Source organism: Sciurus vulgaris, assembly GCF_902686455.1.
Source record: "Sciurus vulgaris genome assembly, chromosome: 14".
NCBI classification, from domain to species: Eukaryota; Metazoa; Chordata; class Mammalia; order Rodentia; family Sciuridae; genus Sciurus; species Sciurus vulgaris.
Genome location: NC_136475.1, coordinates 57,649,054 through 57,669,299, shown reverse-complemented (window position 1 = coordinate 57,669,299; position 20,246 = coordinate 57,649,054). Strand labels below are relative to the sequence as shown.

Here is a 20,246-nt window from a genome sequence, read left to right as displayed (position 1 = left end):
TTCCTAGTTCCCTTGCTTATAAGATGGTACTAAAATAGGACCTACCACACAGAGAGAAGAATTGGTGGCCCTACATATAAAATACATAAATACTTAGTAGATGGAAACTATTATTGGAATGCTGGATGCAAATTAAATATAAAACAAATATTTTAATATGATTTTAGTATTTATCTTTATATTTTTAGTATTTTAAATGAGCTGAATATTTGAAGAGATTCCCTAGGAAGACTTACCTTTTGATTTATTATTTAGTGACTGTGGATCTTAATATATTGATTTGCTGGAAGTAGAGAATTCCCCCAATCATGGATCATTTAACCACCAGCAAAGAATATGTGGAGCAAAGTCTATGGTCAGATGTCAGTTGTGACACTGATTATTTCAATGACTTTGTCTCCCTGAGCCTCATGTCCCTCCCTTAAGGAGATGACAACTACTTCCCTTATTAAGAGAATTAGTGTGTCTGTTATCTACTGTGGGTCTGAATCTGAAGAAGTGTTTAGTATCTAATTTTTCTGTCACAAGAGACAAGACTTTGATCTGCATGACCACATGGGGTCCCTCCTAATCCTAGAAAACATAAAAAATATGAGAACTTCTCGTGCAAAAAGTTCTCTTTCCCCATAAAAATGCAAAAATATTTCCATTTCAATGACAATCAATCTCAAAAGCATGTCTTTCAATCACCTTTACTTTTTCCATCATACATATCAAGTAAATGGGCCTGATTCAAGTGGGATGCAGATCTTGCTGTGGGAAACAAGAGAATACTGTCCCACATTATAATTTTTGAGGAAGAGGCATATCTACTTTGTAGAGATCACATCCATGGCCCATGAAACTCTTTTTATTTTGATTTGGCTATAGAATGCAGACATACTGTCAAAGGATTTAAAACAAATTTTATATAATCACTCTTTGAGCTCTCATTACTCCTAGAAGATTCATATCTGCAGCTGATTTGGAAAGAATTGTAACTAAAATATCAGAGATGCAGTTCCTATTGAAAAGTTCCTTTCTATAGATTGTTATTTTTCTGACACTTAAAAGCCTAATGCCAGAAAGAAATGAAATTCCATTTTGCATCTGTCTCTTTAAATGTGGGCTTTTAACTATTATAATTCCTAAGCTTGGATTCACACATATCACCTTACTCCAAACAGAACATTGGAATTAATGGCCTGATATTAAAAGCAGAAACAAAAAGCAATTGCTTTGGGAGACACTTAAGTACGGTAATACCTAGCAGAAGAAAAGACTTGATACACAGCTGAAAAGTTACTTTTGCATTAGTTATCCATGCAATAATGTTGGAAAGTAATAGATCAGTCTTCCATTTACTGGCATTCCAAAACTGTGGATGCAATTTATGTGTTTAACCCTTGATATATTGGATTCATTTACTGCAGCATTGAAAATCAATAGAAAAGACCAGACCAAGTGTCTCTATCTCTTCACCTTCTGCTAAATACCACACTTCCTGACAATGGAATTTCCATGTTATTAGCCTTTCTAAGATCTACAACACTCAACCTGTACCAAGTCCTTGTGTAACATACATATTAAAATACTGTTCAGACACTGGATTACAAAAAGAAAGAAGAAATGACACTTGACCTCATGTACTAGAAGGAAAGGAAGATGTAATCAACTAATAGCAAACACAAATGCTTCAAAGTACAAGTGATAAAAAATTGATGTCTAACCTTAGACCAGTTGGAAAACAACCAGAGACATTGGCTTGCTTTTGCAGGATCTTGAAACTGCTATAAAATGGAAAAGGAGGCTAATGGGTTTCAGGACAAGTTCAGCAAACACAACTAAAACACTGTAAAATACATTGTGGATAAGATGTTTTGCCCTTGGACATGACATGTGTTTGGGAGTTGGAGTGGGGCTTAGGTCCAAGAGAAGAATGAGGGAATAGAAGATAGACTGCAACAGTGGGGTAAAGGGAGCTTGGCATTCACCAGAAATGATTTTCTAACCATGCCCTTTCTCTTCTATTATATAAATTTAAGGGATCATCACTTGCCTGATAGTTACCATGGGGCAGGCAAATTCAGTCTAGTACTAGCCATAGGCAATAAGCACCTATCAGCATGGAAATGGAATGGGATGGATAGATGCTACACTAATGACTGCAGACATGTGGCTCTGTCCCAGAACATCCTTAGCCCTCTCTCTCATCCTTCCATCTATGACTGGTGTAACCAATTAAATATGAAGAATGGTGGAGGACCCTGGAGAAGAGTGTTACCTGGGATTGAAGTATTAGGAGATTCCCTGGAGTTAGGGAATACTTTAAGAAAGGTGAAAGAGAGGAAAAAAGGAAAAGTTAAATTATAATCTCAACAAATGTGCTATGAAATTGGGTCAAGAAATTGTTTCAGAAGATGCCAAGAAGAGATAAATCAGACATTCTGCTATGATAGGCTGAGGACATGTTCCTCAGAGGAATAACTATGATTGGTTAATATTCTTTCTATCTATCTATCTATCTATCTATCTATCTATCTATCTATCTATCTATCTTCATCATCATCATCATCATCATCTATATCTTTATCAAAAGAACTATATAATGACTGTGAAAATTGGCCCAAGTACATATAGTAAATGAGGAAACAATTCAAGAAAATCCACTAAATTTCAGAATAGCTACATTAAGGCACTTTAGTCACAGCTTACTTCTTCTCTAACTGCACCCAGCTTAGCATGTTAGAAGCTGTACTCCATGTGGCCAAGACGACAAGGCTTTCTTTTCCCTTAGTCCTCAGTCAAGTGATATGAAATGTCATGGAGAGGATCAGAGCACCGGCATTTCTTATCACCCTTAGCTTTAGTTACAGAGGAAAAATTCCTGCTAAGTGTGGGTTATAGGCTAGGGACTCTCATCTTCCACCAAGCTAAACTCATAAAGTGGAGCTCTAGTGGAAGGATAGTAGGCAAAGAATACTTGGGCCCACTTATCCTTCCACATCTTACTTGTAGGGCCTACATTGTCTACTGAGACTTGGGCCCCTGCCCTCCTGCTACTGCTGTTTCTGCTAGTATAACAGGGATACTATTTGAGAGAATACAGTTTTAAAAGTAAGATAAACTTAAAATAAGTTCTAAGTAGGAAAAATAGAAAGAGTTTTACATCCAGATATATGATAGTAAAACTCCTGAAAGTCAAAGACAAATTTTGAAGTGGGCAAGAGAAAAAACATTTCTTATGAACAAGAAAAGCTTAGTAAATGTAACAGCTGACTTCTCATCAAAAACAGTGGAGGCCAAAATGCAGTGAATAACATATTCAAGTTCTGAAAAAAAATGAATAGTCAACCTCAAAATCTTATATCCAGCAAACACATCTTTTAAAAACAAGGAAAAATAGAGGTAGTCCCTGATGCACAAAAACTGAAATAGATCATTCCTTGAAGACCCACCTTGCAATAAATATTTTAAATACTAAAGGAAAATCTTGAGGATGAGAACAAGTAAACAGGTGGTGGAAAATCATATCAGATAAAAAAGAGTGCCAGCATAGGTGATTATATAATTACACACAACCCCCCCCCACACACTCGCGCACTCTTCATCTCCTTCTTTTAAATGATTAAAAATAGCTTTATAAAACAATATGCATATAATTAGTTTTTTGGTCTGTAACATATAAAATGAAGTATGTTTGGCATTACTAGCACAAAGAAGGTGGAGCAAGATCTGTGGGAGGAAGAAATAACATAAGATAGTAACTTGAATTCACAGGAACAAAGAATCACATGAGATAATCCTCTCTCTCTCTCTCTCTCCCTGCAACTTCTTTTATAGTATGAAATAAAGTAATTATAAAAGTGTATTTTTAGGTTTGTAACATACATAGACATAATATTTTAAACAAAACAGTAAAAGGAAAGGGAAAAGGAGAAGAGGAATAGAGCTGTATAGGATCAATGATTCCTATTTCTCACTGGCACTGAAAATAAAGAGTTTGATGTCAGTTTAAGCCTGATTTTGCTCCTATGAACACTTATGGTAGTTCAGTTTTGCGGTTGAGTAAATTATTTAGCAACACTTTCAGTTTTCAGAAGTTTTGGAATTTGGGGATTGTGAATAAGAGACTAGGATTATATGAGATACACTTAACAGTTCTAACTGATACTGTTAGAAGAAGCAGAAAATGTACAGTGGAGTAAAGAATACCTGAATATCACAATGAACTCAATTTAAATGCATAAATTTATATAAATCTAAAATTAAAAACTTTTAAACAGAAAATTCAATACAGCACAATAGTACAATAAAACAATAAATATCAATACAATAATTCATTGGATGGATGTTACACCAAAGTCACAGGCAACCACAACAAAATGACAAATTGTTCTTCATCAAGATCTAAAACAGCTTTGCATCAGAAGACAATATCAACAGGGTAAATGATAGCCCACAGAATGGGAGACTATATTTGCAAATAACATCTGACGAGGGATTAATAACCAGAATATACACAGAAATCCTAAAAATCAACCAAAATAAAACAAGCAACCCAATTCACAATTACTTATATTTAGAAAAATGTGAAAACAATGAGCTACCACTACACATCCATTGGAATGGCTATTGTCAAGAAAACTGAAAATAACAGTGTCAGCACAGAAATGAAAAAAACTGAAAACCTTGTGTGCATCTAGTGAGAATGTGAAATGGTGCAACTACTGTGGAAAGCAGTATGTTGTTTCCTCACATATTAAACATAGAATTACAATTCGATCCAGTAATTTTGCTTCTGGTTATCCATAAAAGAATTGAAAGCAGGATGCAAATGGATATCTGCACACCCATATTCGGCAGCATTATTGCAACAGCTGAAACTAGAAATAGTTCTAATATCCATTGATGGGTCAACAAAATGTGGTATATACCTAAAATGAAGTATTATTCAACCCCCAAAAGAAAGAAATTCTGATACATGCTCTTATGTGGACAAACCTTGAATACATTATGCTAAATTAAATAAGCCGGATGAAAAAAGGACAAATACTGTATGATTCTACTTCAGTGAGGTACTTAAATCTATCAAATTCATAGAATCAGCCCCTGGTTTATCAGGGGCTGGAAAAAGGGAAAGTGAATAGCTATTATTCAATGAATGCAGATGATGAAGACTCAATGGCGATGGATAATGGTGATGGCAGCACAACAATGTCCAATGCCACTGAACTATATGCCTAAAAATGGCTAAATGGTAGAATTAAAGTTACATATATTTTACCACAATTCTTAAAAAGAGAAAAAAAACCTTCAATTAATTTCAAAGAATCAACAACATAACAAAATGTTTCCTGATAGAATGTTATAAAATTTAAAAGTGATTTAAAAAGCATAGCTAACGAAAAAATCCCATTAATTCTTGGTATCAAATAACCTCTCACTAAGTAACACTTAAAGAAAAAAAAAAGTAAAGCAAAAGCAAAATTAAAAACACTGAAGTTAAGTGACCAAGCAATAAATGTCAAACTTTGTAGAAAACAGCCTAAACAGTTATTAGTTATTTGTGGAAATTCATACATTACAAAAGTGGGAAATAACAACCATGATAAAACAGTGAAATCCAAAGATCTATATTTTTACATGAGGAGTTAGGAAAAGAGTAGAAGATAAAAAGAAAAGAAACATTAGATTTAAGACTATAAATCAATGAATCATTGCAAAACCCACTTAAAGGTGATTAACAAAGAAGCTGATCCTTTAGAAATGATCAGTTATTTTATTTTTTTTATTATTGTAAACAAATGGGATACATGTTGTTTCTCTATTTGTACATGAAATCAAGGCATACCATTTGTGTAATCATAAATTTACATAGAGTAATGTTGTTTGATACATTCTGTGATTTTTTTCCCTTCCCCCACCCTTAAAACCCTCTTTTCCTTCTATACAGTCCTTCCTTCCTCCATTCTTATCACCCTCCTTATCCCTAACCCTAAACCTAACCCTAACCCTAACACTAACACTTCGCACCCCCCATTATATGTCCTCATCTGCTTATCAGCGAGATCATTCGTCCTTTAGTTTTTTGAGATTGGCTTATCTCACATAGCATGCTATTCTCCAATTTCATCCACTTGCCTGCAAATGCCATAATTTTATCATTCTTCATGGCAGAGTAATATTCCATTGTATATATATGCCGCAGTTTCTTTATCCATTCACCAACTAAAGGGCATCTAGGTTGGTTCCACAATCTGGCTATGGTGAATTGAGCAGCAATGAACAGTGATGTGGCTGTATCTCTGTAGTATGCTGATTTTAAGTCCTTTGGGTATAGGCCAAGGAGTGGGATAGCTGGGTCAAATGGTGGTTCCATTCCAAACTTTCTGAGGAATCTCCATACTGCTTTCCAGAGTGGCTGCACTAATTTGCAACCCCACCAGCAATGTATGAGTGTACCTTTTTCCCCACATCCTCACCAACACCTATTGTTGCTTGTGTTCTTGATAATCGCCATTCTAATTGGGGTGAGATGAAATCTCAGGGTAGTTTTGATTTGCATTTCCCTTATTACTAGAGATGTTGAACATTTTTTCATATATTGTTCATTGCTTGTACATCTTCTTCTGAGAAGTGTCCATTTCCTTAGCCATTTGTGATTGGATTATTTGTATTCTTGGTGTAGAGTTGTTTGAGTTCTTGATAGATTCTGGAAATTAGCGCTCTATCTAAAGTATGAGTGGTAAAGATATTCTCCCACTCTGTAGGCTCTCTCTTCACATTACTGATAGTTTCCTTTGCTGAGAGAAAGCTTTTTAGTTTGAATCTATCCCAGTTGTTGATTCTTGCTTTTATTTCTAGGGCTATGGGAGTCCTGTTAAGGAAGTCTGATCCTAAGCCAACAAGTTGAAGGTTTGGGCCTACTTTTTCTTCTATAAGATGCAGGGTCTCTGGTCTGATTCCGAGGTCCTTGATCCATTTTGAGATGAGTTTTGTGCAGGGTGAAGAAGAGGCGGTTAATTTCATTCTGTTGCATATGGTTTTCCAGTTTTCCCGGCACCATTTGTTGAAGAGGCTATCTTTTCTCCACTGCATATTTTTGGCACCTTTCTCTAGTATGAGAAAATTGTATTTACTTGGGTTTGTGTCCATGTCCTCTATTCTGTACCATTGATTTACCTTTCTATTTTGGTACCAATACCATGCCGTTTTTGTTACTATTGCTTTGTAATAGAGTTGAAGATCTGGTATTGCGATACTCCCTGCTTCACTCTCTCTCCTGAGGATTGCTTTAGCTAAGGTGGATATTTATTCTTCCAGATGAATTTCATAATTGCTTGCTCTACTTCTGTAAGGTACATTATTGGGATTTTAATTGGAATTGCATTGAATCTGTATAGCACTTTAGGTAGTATGGCCATTTTGACAATATTAATTCTGCCTATCCAAGAACATGGGAGATCTTTCCATCTTCTAAGGTTTTCTTTAATTTCTTTCCTTAGTGTTCTGTAGTTCTCATTGTAGAGGTCTTTCACCTGTTTTGTGAGATCAATTCCCAAGTATTTTATTTTTTTTTTTGATGCTATTGTGAATGGGGTAGTTTTTCTAATTTCTCTTTCTGAAGATTCATCAATTATGTATAAAAATGCATTGGATTTATGAGCATTAATCTTGTAACCTGCTACTTTACTGAATTTGCTTATGAGTTCTAAATATTTTCTTGTGGAATTTCCAGGTTTCCCTAAATATATAATCATGTCATCAGCGAAGAGGGATAGTTTGAGTTCTTCTTTTCCAATTCATATCCCTCTAATTTCTTTAATTTGTCTAATTGCTCTGGCTAGAGTCTCAAGAACGATGTTGAATAGAAGTGCTCAAAGAGGACATCCCTGCCTTGTTCCAGTTTTTAGGGGGAATGCTTTCAGTTTTTCACCATTGAGAATGATATTGGCCATGGGTTTAGCGTAAATGGCCTTTACAATGTTAAGGAATGTTCCCACTACCCCAATTTTTTCTAGTTTTTTGAGCATGAAGGGATGCTGTATTTTATCGAATGCTTTCTCTGCATCTATTGAAATAATCACGTGATTCTTAACTTTAAGTCTGTTGATATGGTGAATGACATTTATTGATTTCCAGATGTTGAACCAACCTTGCATCCCTGGGATAAAACCCACTTGATCGTGGTGTACTATCTGTTTTATATATTTTTGTATGCGATTTGCTAAAATTTTGTTGAGAATTTTTACATCGATGTTCATTAGGGATATTGGTCTGAAATTTTCTTTCCTCCATGTGTCTCTGTCTGGTTTAGGTATCAGGGTGATATTGCCTGCATAGAATGAGTTTGGGAGGGTTCCCTCCTCTTCTATTTCATGGAATACTTTGAGGAGTATTGGAATGAGCTCTTCTTTAAAGGTTTTGTAGAACTCGGCTGAGAACCCATCTGGTCCTGGACTTTTCTTTGTTGGTAGGCTTTTGATGACCTCTTCTATTTCATTGCTTGAAATTGATTTATTTAATTTGTGTATGTCCTCCTCATTCAGTTTAGGTAATTCATATGTCTCTAGAAACTTGTTAATGTCTTCGAGGTTTTCTGTTTTGTTGGAGTATAGATTTTCAAAATAACTTGTAATTATGTTTTGTATTTCACTCGTGTCTATTGTGATATTTCCTTGTTCAAACCGAATGTTAGTAAGTTGAGTTTTCTCCCTGTTTCTCTTTGTTAGTGTGGCTAAGGGTTTATCAATTTTGTTTATTTTTTCAGAGAACCAACTATTTATTTTGTTAATTTTTCCGATTGTTTCTTTTGTTTCAATTTCATTGATTTGGGCTCTGATTTTAACTATTTCCTGTCTTCTACTACTTTTGGTGTTGGTCTGCTCTTCTTTTTCTAGGGCTTTGAGCTGTAGTGTTAAGTCGTTTATTTGTTGATTTCTACTTCTTTTGTTGAATGCGCCCCATGAAATAAATCTTCCTCTAAGTACTGCTTTCATAGTGTCCCAGAGATTTTGATATGATGTTGCCGGGGTCCAGCCCTAGCAGGAGTCCATGGGTTCCACACTGGTAAGCAGGGCGTAGGGAGACAGCGTAGGCGATGGGTGGAGAATGAAAGACACAGACTCTAGTTCTGGTGCAATCAATCCCACTTTATTCTGGGGAAGGCTGGGTTTATATACATTTTTCTTCAGGCTTTGATAACAGGCTTATGACTAATAAAATCAAAGAAGTTTCCAAAGCATAGGCAGAAATTGTTTTTACCAAAAGATTATGAGAAAACAGTAACCGTACAGATTATCCTTACTAAATCACAATTATTTTAAGAATATCTAACTATGTCAATGAGCTAATACAATGTTTATTTCCTTAATATCTAAACTCTATATGACCTAAGACTATTTTTATTACTTTTTGCGGTAAAGCAATAGACAAATAATCTCATGTGACCATCTCTACTAGGTCCTTCTGGTTAATATCTAAATTGTCGAGTTAAGGACTACAGGAGGGCAGTGGTCCCAATGGTTATTGTGTATCAACATTTATTATAAGAGTGACATATTTTTTGTAGGAAGGAATGTTGTGAAACCTTATTTTTTTACCTTACCACCACACATTAACAAAACCATCATCTGGATTAAACCACCCTGTAGGAGACAGGGGGAGATCTATATCTACCTTCTCTAAGGGGTTGCCTTTAGGGGGGTACCAGGACTTGCCATAGATAAAATAAGCTAGTCCATATCTAGTAGCTACTGTGGGAGGTGCTTTGTGCTTAGAACTTGGGGAAACATTGTTATATATAAATTTCTGCGCCCCAACAGGTTCTGGCTATGCCAGTAAATGCAGTGTTTGATTTTTAACATAATAAAAACATTCTCCTGTAGTGAGGTTAACATCACAGGGTTTCAACATGTGTTTTGTCTCCGTGATGTTTTTCTGGAAATTTGTAGAATTATTCCCATCACCTCTAGCAAGATCCTCAGACTGAAGTGAGTAATATATTATTAGGAAAACTCCACAGAATAACATCCAAGCTAGGGAGGCATACATCTGGCTACAATCCTTTTAGGATGAGTCTCTGCAATCATCCTTGAGTGGAACTCTGTCAAGCACTGCAAGGAGAGCCAGGTGCCCCTGCATGATGTGTCTTTGTTCTCATTTACTTCTAAGAATTTTTTTATTTCCCTCCTGAAGTCTTCTGTTACCCATTCATCATATAATAGTGTAGTATTTAATCTCCAGGTATTGGAGAAGTTTCTGTTTTTTATTCTGTCATTTATTTCTAATTTCAATCCATTATGATCTGATAGAGTACAAGGTAGTATCTCTATCTTCTTGTATTTGCTAACAGTAGCTTTGTGGCATAAAACATGGTCTATTTTAGAGAAGGATTCATGTGCTGCTGAGAAGAAAGTGTATTCATTCTTTGTTGGATGGTATATTCTATATATGTCAGTTAAGTCTAAATTGTTGATTGTGTTATTGAGATCTATGGTTTCCTTATTCAATTTTTGTTTGGAAGATCTATGCAGTAGTGACAGAGGTGTGTTAAAATTGCCCTAGTATTATTGTGTTGTGGTCTGTTTGATTTCTGGAATTGAGAAGGATTTGTTTGACGTACATGGATGAGCCAATGTTCAGGGCATAGATATTTGTGATTGTTATGTCTTGCTGATTTATGCTTCCCTTAAGCAGTATGTAATGTCCTTCTTTATCCCTTCTGACTAGTTTTGCCTTGAAGTCCACGTTATCTGAAATGAGGATGGATACTCCAGATTTTTTGCTGTGTCTGTGTGCATGGTATGTTTTTTCCCATCCTTTCACCTTTAGTCTGTGGGTATCTCTTTCTATGAGATGAGTCTCTTGTAGGCAGCATATTGTTGGATTTTTCTTTTTAATCCAATATGCCAGTCTATGTCTTTTGATTGATGAGTTCAGCCATTAACATTCAGGGTTATTATGTGATATGATTTGTATTCCCAGTCATTTGACTCATTTTTGTTTTTTTGACATGATTTGGTTTCTCCTTTATTTGGCTATTGCTTTAGGCTAGTTCCTCCTGTTGCTGATTTGCATCGCTGTTTTTCATCTCTTCCTCATGGAATATTTTGCTGAGAATGTTCTGTAATGCTGGCTTTCTTTTTGTAAATTCCTTTAGCTTTTGTTTATCATGGAAGGATCTTATTTCGTCATCAAATCTAAAAGTAAGTTTTGCTGGGTATAAGATTCTTGGTTGGCATCTGTTTTCTTTCAGGGCTTGGTAAATGTTGTTCCAGGCCCTTCTAGCTTTTAGGGTCTGGATTGAAAAAATCTTCTGATATTCTTATTGGTTTCCCCCTGAATGTAATTTGATTCTTTTCTCTCGCGGCCTTTAAAATTCTATCTTTAATTTGTATGTTAGGTATTTTCAGAATAATGTGCCTTGATGTGGGTCTGTTGTAATTTTGTGTATTTGGAGTCCTATAAGCCTCTTGTACTTGGTTTTCCATTTCATTCTTCAGATTTGGGAAATTTTCTGATATTATTTCATTGAATAGATTGTTCATTCCTTTGGTTTGTTTCTCTAAGCCTTCCTCAATCCCAATAATTCTTAAATTTGGCCTTTTCCTGATATCCCATAATTCTTGTAGATTCTGTTCATGATTTCTTACCATCTTCTCTGTTTGGTCAACTTTGTTTTCAAGATTAATATTTTGTCTTCAATGTCTGAGGTTCTGTCTTCCAGATGTTCTATTCTATTGGTTATGCTTTGTATGGAGTTTTTAACTTGGTTTATTGTTTCCTTCATTTCAAGGATTTCTGGTTTTTTTTTTATTTTTTTATTTTAGTATCTCTAACTCTTTATTGAAGTGATCTCTTGCTTCCTGTATTTGGTCTTTTAACTGTTGATCGGTGCGATCATTTAATGCCTGCATTTGCTCTTTCATCTCCTCCTTCAATGCCTGCATTTGCTCTTTCATCTCTTCCTTCAATGCCTGCATTTGCTCTTTCATCTCCTCCTTCAATGCCTGCATTTGCTCTTTCATCTCCTCGTTTGCTTCCCTGGTTGTTTTAATTATGTACATTCTGTACTCCCTTTCTTACATTTCTTCTGCTGTGCTGTCATTGGATTTTATTGCTATAGTATCTAGGCTTGTTTGGGACATTTTCTTCCCTTGTTTTCTCATATTGGTCAGATGTCAGTTTGACTCTGCGACATTGCAGATTTCCTCTATTGGCTTATAGTGTCCTTGTAGTTTTCCAGTGTATCACCTCCCAGTCTTCAGTAGCCTGAAGTCTTGGAGGAACTTGATAATGCCGTGCTTCCGAAGAAAGCTGCCCCTAGTCTGCTACTGGTTCCAGGTCTTGGAGCTGTCTCTGTGCAGAAAGGCTCTCACTGGGGGGCCTGCTCCGAGAAGCTGGAGAAGCTGGCCATGTGGGAGGAGCCCACCGCCGGAGTGTGCAGGGCTGCCTGGGGAAGACTCTAGCTGCCCTGGCCTACTCTGATAAGCCGTCCCTATCCGGGCCTGCCACCCAGGCCGAGCTTCACCTGTTGGGGGAGACTCACCCCATGGCTCTATATTAGTCTGAGTCTCTCAATGCCTCCTCTTCTTGAATCTTGGGTTCTGGAGCGACTGGAGATGCAATCACCCTCTAGTCTACCATCTTGGATTGCCCTGATCAGTTTTTTAATGTGATAAAACATTTCAGCAAGACAAATGAATAAAGTTGATACTCATAGAGTATTGAGACATAGAAATATCTACATATATAAACCAGCTATTACAAATAACAATGCAATAATTCATTTGAAAATCTAACATAAGCTTGTAGAAGACATTGTATATAGATAATAGTTCCAATATTTAAAGAAGCAGAATAAACATTTATAGAATTTATATGGAAACCAAAACCTTATTTTGAAAGAGTTGAACTAAAAATAACTTCATGCTTAGAGTTCTATAAATTTTTGAAGAACACATGATCCTCTTTTAATAAAGATTTTAACAGAATTGAGAAAAAGAAGGTATAAATAAAAAAGATAATCCAATGAAATAAAGATAAAGCCAAATTTTAGAGATGTATATAAATGAAAAATCCTAAATGAAATAAATACCTGAGATTGAATTTCACATGGATATCACAATCAAGAAAGATTTATCACAAGAATATAGTCATGGATGAAGTCACCAAATGTATTTGTGTTATTTTCCACCTTACAAGATAAAGGAGAAAAATACATGATTATAACAATAGATTTAAATATAGCAATTGAATGTTCAAAAACATTATTATTCAGAAAAAGAAAAGAAAAAGAAAACCAAGCTAAACTTTTAGAAAGTCAGAAATAGAAGGTAAGTTTCTTATCTTGATAAAGGCTATCTAATAAAGGCCTACAGCAAATATCACACTTAATGAAGAAACTGTGGACATATTCCCTTTAAGGTCATAAATATGACAAGAATGCTTGCTACCATTTGTACTAATTAACAGAGTTTTCTCTTTCCCTGTGTGGTGTATGTGTGTCTACTTAAATAATCTATCTATAGCTATCTGTATCTGTCTACCTATTATCTATCTATCTCTCTATCTATATATCTATTTATCTCTCTACCTATATCTACATACCTTATCTACATGCAGAGAAACTCCTCACCTGAGGTCATGTCCTTCTTGGATCACCTGTTAACCTGATGAAGGAAGAAAGCAGTATATAAAGATCTGGCTGTTTTGACCCAAAATTCTGACTGCAGTATTCATTTGTAATTTCCTGTTGAGACATCTGAGGCTTTGTTGGCCTTCATAGCAGTTTAAATTCTCTCTCTCTCTCTTTTGTATACTGATTTTTCCTCTTTCCTTTCATAGATGTTGATCCTCTAATGAACACCTTGAACTCCTAACTCTTCCAGAATCTCCTATGGGTGAACTCAACTGAAAAGAACAAAGATATGATCATTGACACAGAAAACACAATGGAATTAATAAGAGAGTTCAGAAAAGTTGCTGATTAGAGCATCAGTGTTTTAAGAAGATTAATTTTCTGATGATGATGGTCAGGCAATTTGAAGATTAAATTTTTCACCAATAACTACAAAGAGTAGGCCAAATACATAGCACAAATGCTTTAAAGAATTAGCAGAAAAGACCATCAGGACTTGAGAAGCCAAGATAATAAAACTTTCCCTTCATGCATTTGCAAATTTATTGTTAGTATAACCAGTGAGACCAAGAAGAAAGAATAAAATAGCTGCTAAATATTAGAGAATCTTAGCAGAAATTTTATCTGTTCCATTTTTAGTAGAAAATAAAATTCAGTTTTGAAGAAACTAGATATAAACATCTTTCATAAAGCCACACTCAGAAAAAGTTGCATTCCACTAACACAAGAGCTGAACAATAGACAACAGGGTAAGAGAGAAAGCCTATAAATTAAGGGGACTGATTCTATGATATGAAAGTTATCACACATTTGTGAGGTAAAGAATGAATTTTTGAAGAAATGATATTGGAAAAATGGTTTACTTCTATTGAAAAATCATAAAAATGTAACTTTCCCTCTATCTCACTTCTGGACTCCAGATGGATTAGAGGCCCAAATGTATAACTGTAAAACTAACAGAAAAAAAAAATTATTGAGAAATATTTGTCATTTGGGGATAATGCTGAAATTATCAAAGAGAAGTCAAAAAGAAAAACATAGGCAAAGAGAAAGACTGATTAACTTACCTTACATTCAAATTATACCATTATGGGAGGTCACAGCTGCCATCCAGAGAGCCCAGAAGACACAGAACCCCTGAGCCACTTGGAAGGATTTTCCTGCAAGCACTGAAAAGTCCAATTATAGAATTTTCAGAAATACAGTATCACACATACTGCAGGACTTCTAGAAATCATCTATCTGTTGCTTTGGGAGACTGAAGGAATTTGCACTCATACTAAGGTATTTGCACAACTGAGATTTTTCAGTAGCCCAGACAGAAATCTCAAAATGGCATCACATCACACCCAAGGCCACTGGTCACACAAAAACATCCTGAGATTACTGGAAAATATGGAAAATAATGTCCCACATAATGACAGAGAAACTTTTAAGACAACCCTGTCACATCTGGATTGGGAAAAAATAGCTTTTAATCATTTCTCTGCGGAAATGTGCAAAGACAAATGGGTAGAGATGTCTTCCAAAATGAGGAAGTTGCGTACATTGAAAGAATTAGTTCTGGAAGCCAAAGAATGTGTTAAAAGTCCCATGAAAGGCAAAAAATGGGAGAAACATCCAGACTTCCCCAAAAAACCCCTGACTGCTTATATTCGCTTTTACAAGGAGAAGCGGGCCCAGTATTTACAAGTACACCCTGAAATGAATAACCTGGCGTTGACCAAGGTCCTGTCTGAGAAATACAAGAAACTTCCAGAACATATAAAACAAAAATATATTGACGATTTCCAGAAGAAGAAACAGGAGTTTAAAAAAAAACTGGCTCAATTCAGAGAAAATCACCCTGATGTAGTCCAGGTCTCTAAGACATCTCACATCTACAAGAGGTGCCAAACTGAAACCCTAAAGAATATAGAGAGAAATGTGAAAAATAGGACAACTCTCCAGGAAACCGTTGAATTTTTGAAAGTGAGATTTCCTGGAGAGCCCATGAAGCCACCAATGAATGCATATCATAAATTTCATGAAGATATATGGTCAAGTAGGGAGCTACAACATTTGCCCCTGAGGGAGCGAATGGTAGAGATTGGGAGACGCTGGCAGCGAGTTCCACAGAGCCTGAAGGAAAAGTATAAGAGACAGGCTGAGGAGCTGCAGCAACAGTATAGGGTGGAGCTGGACCTCTGGCTCAGGACTTTGTCACCTAAGGAGTATGAGGCATACAAAGAGACAAGCTATGGAAAGCGTAAGAACATAACCAGAACTGGAGGACCAAACCCCAAGTTCAGACAAATGGACCAGTGTTCCCCATCATATGAGGGTCTGCAAGAAGACCTGGAAGAGAAACAGGAGGTGAAGTCTCCAGGGAGTAATCCCCCAGAGACTGCTCAGATGTTGATGAATTAACACCTATAATCCCTCATGGGGATCAAAAGAGAACAAGAAAGAAGAGTTCCAAGAGGCTGAAAGAAGTGACTCCACAGACTCCAGCAGTGGACAGGAATTTGGAGATGTTTTGGCTGAGGGCAGTGACTCTAGCTTATCCCTCTAGGGGAATCCTCACACTTAGACTCCATCTGAGCTTAGTTATTATCCTAAATTGTTATGGTGAGGGAACTTTCCATCAAAAGGAAGGAGTACAGGTTGGAAAGAAGGGAATGTGGAGTAGTGCATTCTATACCAGTTTTCTAAACATGGGATAGGACGACCCTTCTGAAAGAATAAACATAGCGGTTACCAAGTGAAATTCCACACAACTAAGACTCTAAGAATACAAAACGAGAGGATTGAGCTTTGGAAGGCACACAGGACTAGACTGAGTATTTTTGAAGGAGGTTTTGCTTTCAGTTTCTGATTTCAGTGTTGGTAGAGGAACACCCATGAACCTGTGACCCTCCCCCTTCTGAATTCTTCCCTCTGCATTCTTGTACTGAATCTGGAATGAGGACTATTCGATGGTGGGTAGGATAGATAGATGCCTTGAGAAAATCGACCAACTCCTGTATCTGTCTTCCACCTGGAAGTGGGCAGATTTATGCAAGGAGAAATACATCTATCTGTATATTTAACTGTTAGTCCTCAATGAGTTTGCCACTGATTTTAAAAGATGGTAAATAAATTTAAAAACACCTTACCTATTTTGTTTAAATAAGCTCCTCCATAGAAAAAAAGTCAAAACTTTGATAATGGTTGCTCTAAGTGATATCTGAATTTATTCTGAGCAGAAGCTCCAAATCCTTCCTATTGACCCTGGTGAGTGAATCTCACCTTCAGTACTTAGGACAGTAATTACACAGATATGGACATAATAAGTACACTACTCTGTGATTTTATGTGATCTGACTTGAGTTCATGCACCGGTATCATAATGCATTAATTACTTTGGTTTACTAGTGTTTTCTAATGTATATGTGTAAGGCTAGAAATTTCTTATAATTTCCCCCTGAATATTGCTTGCTATTTTTTATATTTTGTTCTCATGAATGTTAGCATCATCATAACTGAATCATTTTTATATGAAAAACATTGAGATTTGAGTGGTTAAATTGTTCTTAATTATCTTTTTTTTCTTTTTTTATTGTAAACAAATGGGATACATGTTGTTTGTCTGTTTCTACATGGGTTAAAGGCATACCATTTGTATAATCATAAATTTACATATGGTAAAAAAAAAAAAAAAAAAACCAAATTATACCATTATGTTCTCTTAACAAACCAAGTTATCAGCTTTGTGACAAGATTTGAAGGTGATATTTTCTTCATTTAAACAGACAGTGTTTGATATCTAGACTTTCCAGAAAGAACACTCAGAAATAAGTAAATGACAGGAAAGCCAATAGAAACTTGGAGAAAACATATAAAAAGCAAATCACAGAGACTACTAATATGTAATGATAGTGATGAAAAATAGGAATAGTTAATACTATAGTCTCAATAATTAAGTATTTTACATACATTAATTTGGAAAGCACTCACAATAATCCTCTGAAAGAGGTTTCATTATTAATGTATAAATAAGTACTTGACTTCATTAATATCCTCAGAAATACAAATAAACTAATTAAATGCCACTTTTCAAGGATCATTTTAGAAAAAGTAAGAAAGTTCAAAAGTATCAAATGCTGTTGACAGTATGAGGAAAACAGAAATACTCATGTACGGCTGTGGTAGTTTCAATTGTAGGATCTATTCTTCAGAACAAAGGGTCAATATTCATTGAAGGTGAGTCCCAGCTCTCTGTGAGCTGGAGTCATAGCCACTCCATTCATGCCCCAGCTCCACAGTGAGACATGTTCAATAACACCCGTTGCAGAATGTTTTAGGGTAGAAATTAGGCAGGAAGATCTGGGTGCTTCTCACTATAAACAGGATCAGAAACCATAATACTTTCCTATGATAGGTGCCCAAGCAGTTAAGGAATTAAATCTTTGTATATGAGCATGGATGAAAGTTATGAAAGTTGGAAATAATGAAACATGTACAGAATACCTTTCATGGAAACAAAAACACACATGCATAGCACATGTATAGTTAAATAAATCTGTAAATGTAAATTCACGTGTATAGTTAAATAAATCCGTAAATAAATTCAATACACTGGAGTGAGGGCCTAAGCAGAGAGGAGAAGGGAAAAGGGACAGAAAATGATCAGGGAAGATTGCATGAGAGAGATAGAGATAGAGATAGAGATAGAGATAGAGATAGAGAGAGAGAGAGAGAGAGAGAGAGAGAGAGAGAGAGAGAGAGAGAAGGAGGAGGAGGAGAGAAGGGAGAGAAGGAAAGAAGGGAAGGATGAAAGAAATTTCATCACAAACTAATTTAATCTAGGAAATGTACTGTCTCACCTACCTGGAAGACATAATCCAGGAGCCCTGACTACTTTCCTCTAAGGAGACTTCCCTCTAGGAGTAGGGTATGCCCTACTGTGTGTCAAAGTCACCCTTAGGTTGGTAGCAAGATGGTTGCGGCAGTTCCAGTCCTACATGTGTCCTCTAATGTTCAGGAGAAATGATAGCTTTTTGGAATTCTAGAAGAAAGAATTTTCCTACAAATTACAATAGAACACAACCCTAATCTCAGTGAGGCAAATTTGGTCACATGTCCTTTTCTGAAATAATCACTGGGAAAGGTGATGGATTCTACTCTTCTTAAGAAAACTGAATCCTTCAATGGAACTAGAAGTGAGGTTGGCTTCCCCGAAGGCAGTGGTTCTCAACTGGGGGTAGTTTTGCCTCCCAGGGGACAATGGCAATGCCTGAAGACAGTTTACAAAAATGCAGGGAGGTATCCAGTACGTAGAGCCCAGAGATGCTGTTGAAAATATGTTAGGATGAAAAGGACAGGCCCCCCCAAACAAATAAGTACTCTGTACAAGATGTCAGTATTACTGCTCTGAAGCATGTAGGCGTTAAGTGGGAGTGATGGATTACTGAAGAATATCAGTAGAGCTTCTACACAGGAAGAAACAATCACAAGTAATTATTGGCAAATAAAATGTTGTGGAATCCCAGATAGAGAGGGAAGACTACAGCGGGGCAAAAATGGTGCTATTCCAAGTGGTGGAAGTTATGAGTAGGTGAGTATTTTCAAGAATGGCTAGGTAAGCTGTCTAGGGGATGCCTAAGGCCACAGTGTCTCAAATTCTACAGACATTGTTAACCTCAACTTTGCCATTTACTAGACATGTAAATTGTCAAGTATTTAATCCTTCTGCAAGTTTGCTAATACAGCACCAGTATCTAGAAATCAGTTGTGTTTTTCAGATAAAAACATATAGCTCAAATATGACATTTAATAAAAATTTGATTTACAATAGCATCAAAATCATATAATCAAATCTAGAAGAATCATCAATATCTCTACCTAAAAAAATATTATCAAGAAAATTTTTTTTAATTAAATAAGTGGAAGAATATATTAATTTTATGGTTTGAAAGACTCAATAGTAAACAGACAGCCAAAATACCACCCATCCCCTTCTAAGTGGCTTGCAGTTTTGACTTTTGACTTCCTAGAAATTTCACATGTGTGAAATACAGTATCCATATCATGGTAGTGGTGTTAGGTAGATGAGATAATCATGGAAGGAGATCATCACAGTGCCTGCCATGTATTAACATTCAAAAAAAATGCTAGACACTGTAATTATTAGTTCCATAGGCACTGATGCCTAAAATGTTTCTTGAAAGAGAGAGGAATTTTTCAGGCATATAACATAGAATTAGGCAGAAAATGATCTTTCCAAAATAATAGGAAAATCCTAGGCAAATCCGGAGCCATGAAGCTGTGTTCATTAAGGGAACCATTAGTATTTTCACTGGGTTGCAGTCAAGGTTGTATAGGAGTTAGCAAAGTCAGGAGAGGCTGTAGGAAAAGGCAGAGGGGCCAGGTCAGTCCCCTTGCCACACTCCTATCATAAATTACTACTTGTTTTGTAATAGTTTTAGGTCAATGCCTTCTTTTTTTCTTTCAAAACTTAATTCTGAGTAATTTTTTTTATATCCTTGGATTTTCAAAACAGACTGAGAACTCATCTGGAAAGCTGGTTTAATTTGAAGTCAGGCAGCGGGTTTTATGGAAAACCACTTCCTTACTACAATCATACCTTCATTCTGCAAAT

At 36.0% G+C, this 20,246-nt stretch overlaps 1 protein-coding gene across 1 annotated transcript; it reads left to right on the top strand.

Moving 5' to 3' along the window:
* Nucleotides 1-14,956: 14,956 nt before the first annotated feature.
* Nucleotides 14,957-16,033, top strand: LOC306643685 (upstream-binding factor 1-like protein 1; the record flags this gene model as incomplete). The annotated part of the gene is made up of 1 exon (XM_079109924.1): nucleotides 14,957-16,033. The coding sequence occupies one exon, from the start codon at nucleotides 14,957-14,959 to the stop codon at nucleotides 16,031-16,033; it is 1,077 nt and encodes a 358-aa protein (XP_078966050.1).
* Nucleotides 16,034-20,246: the final 4,213 nt, after the last annotated feature.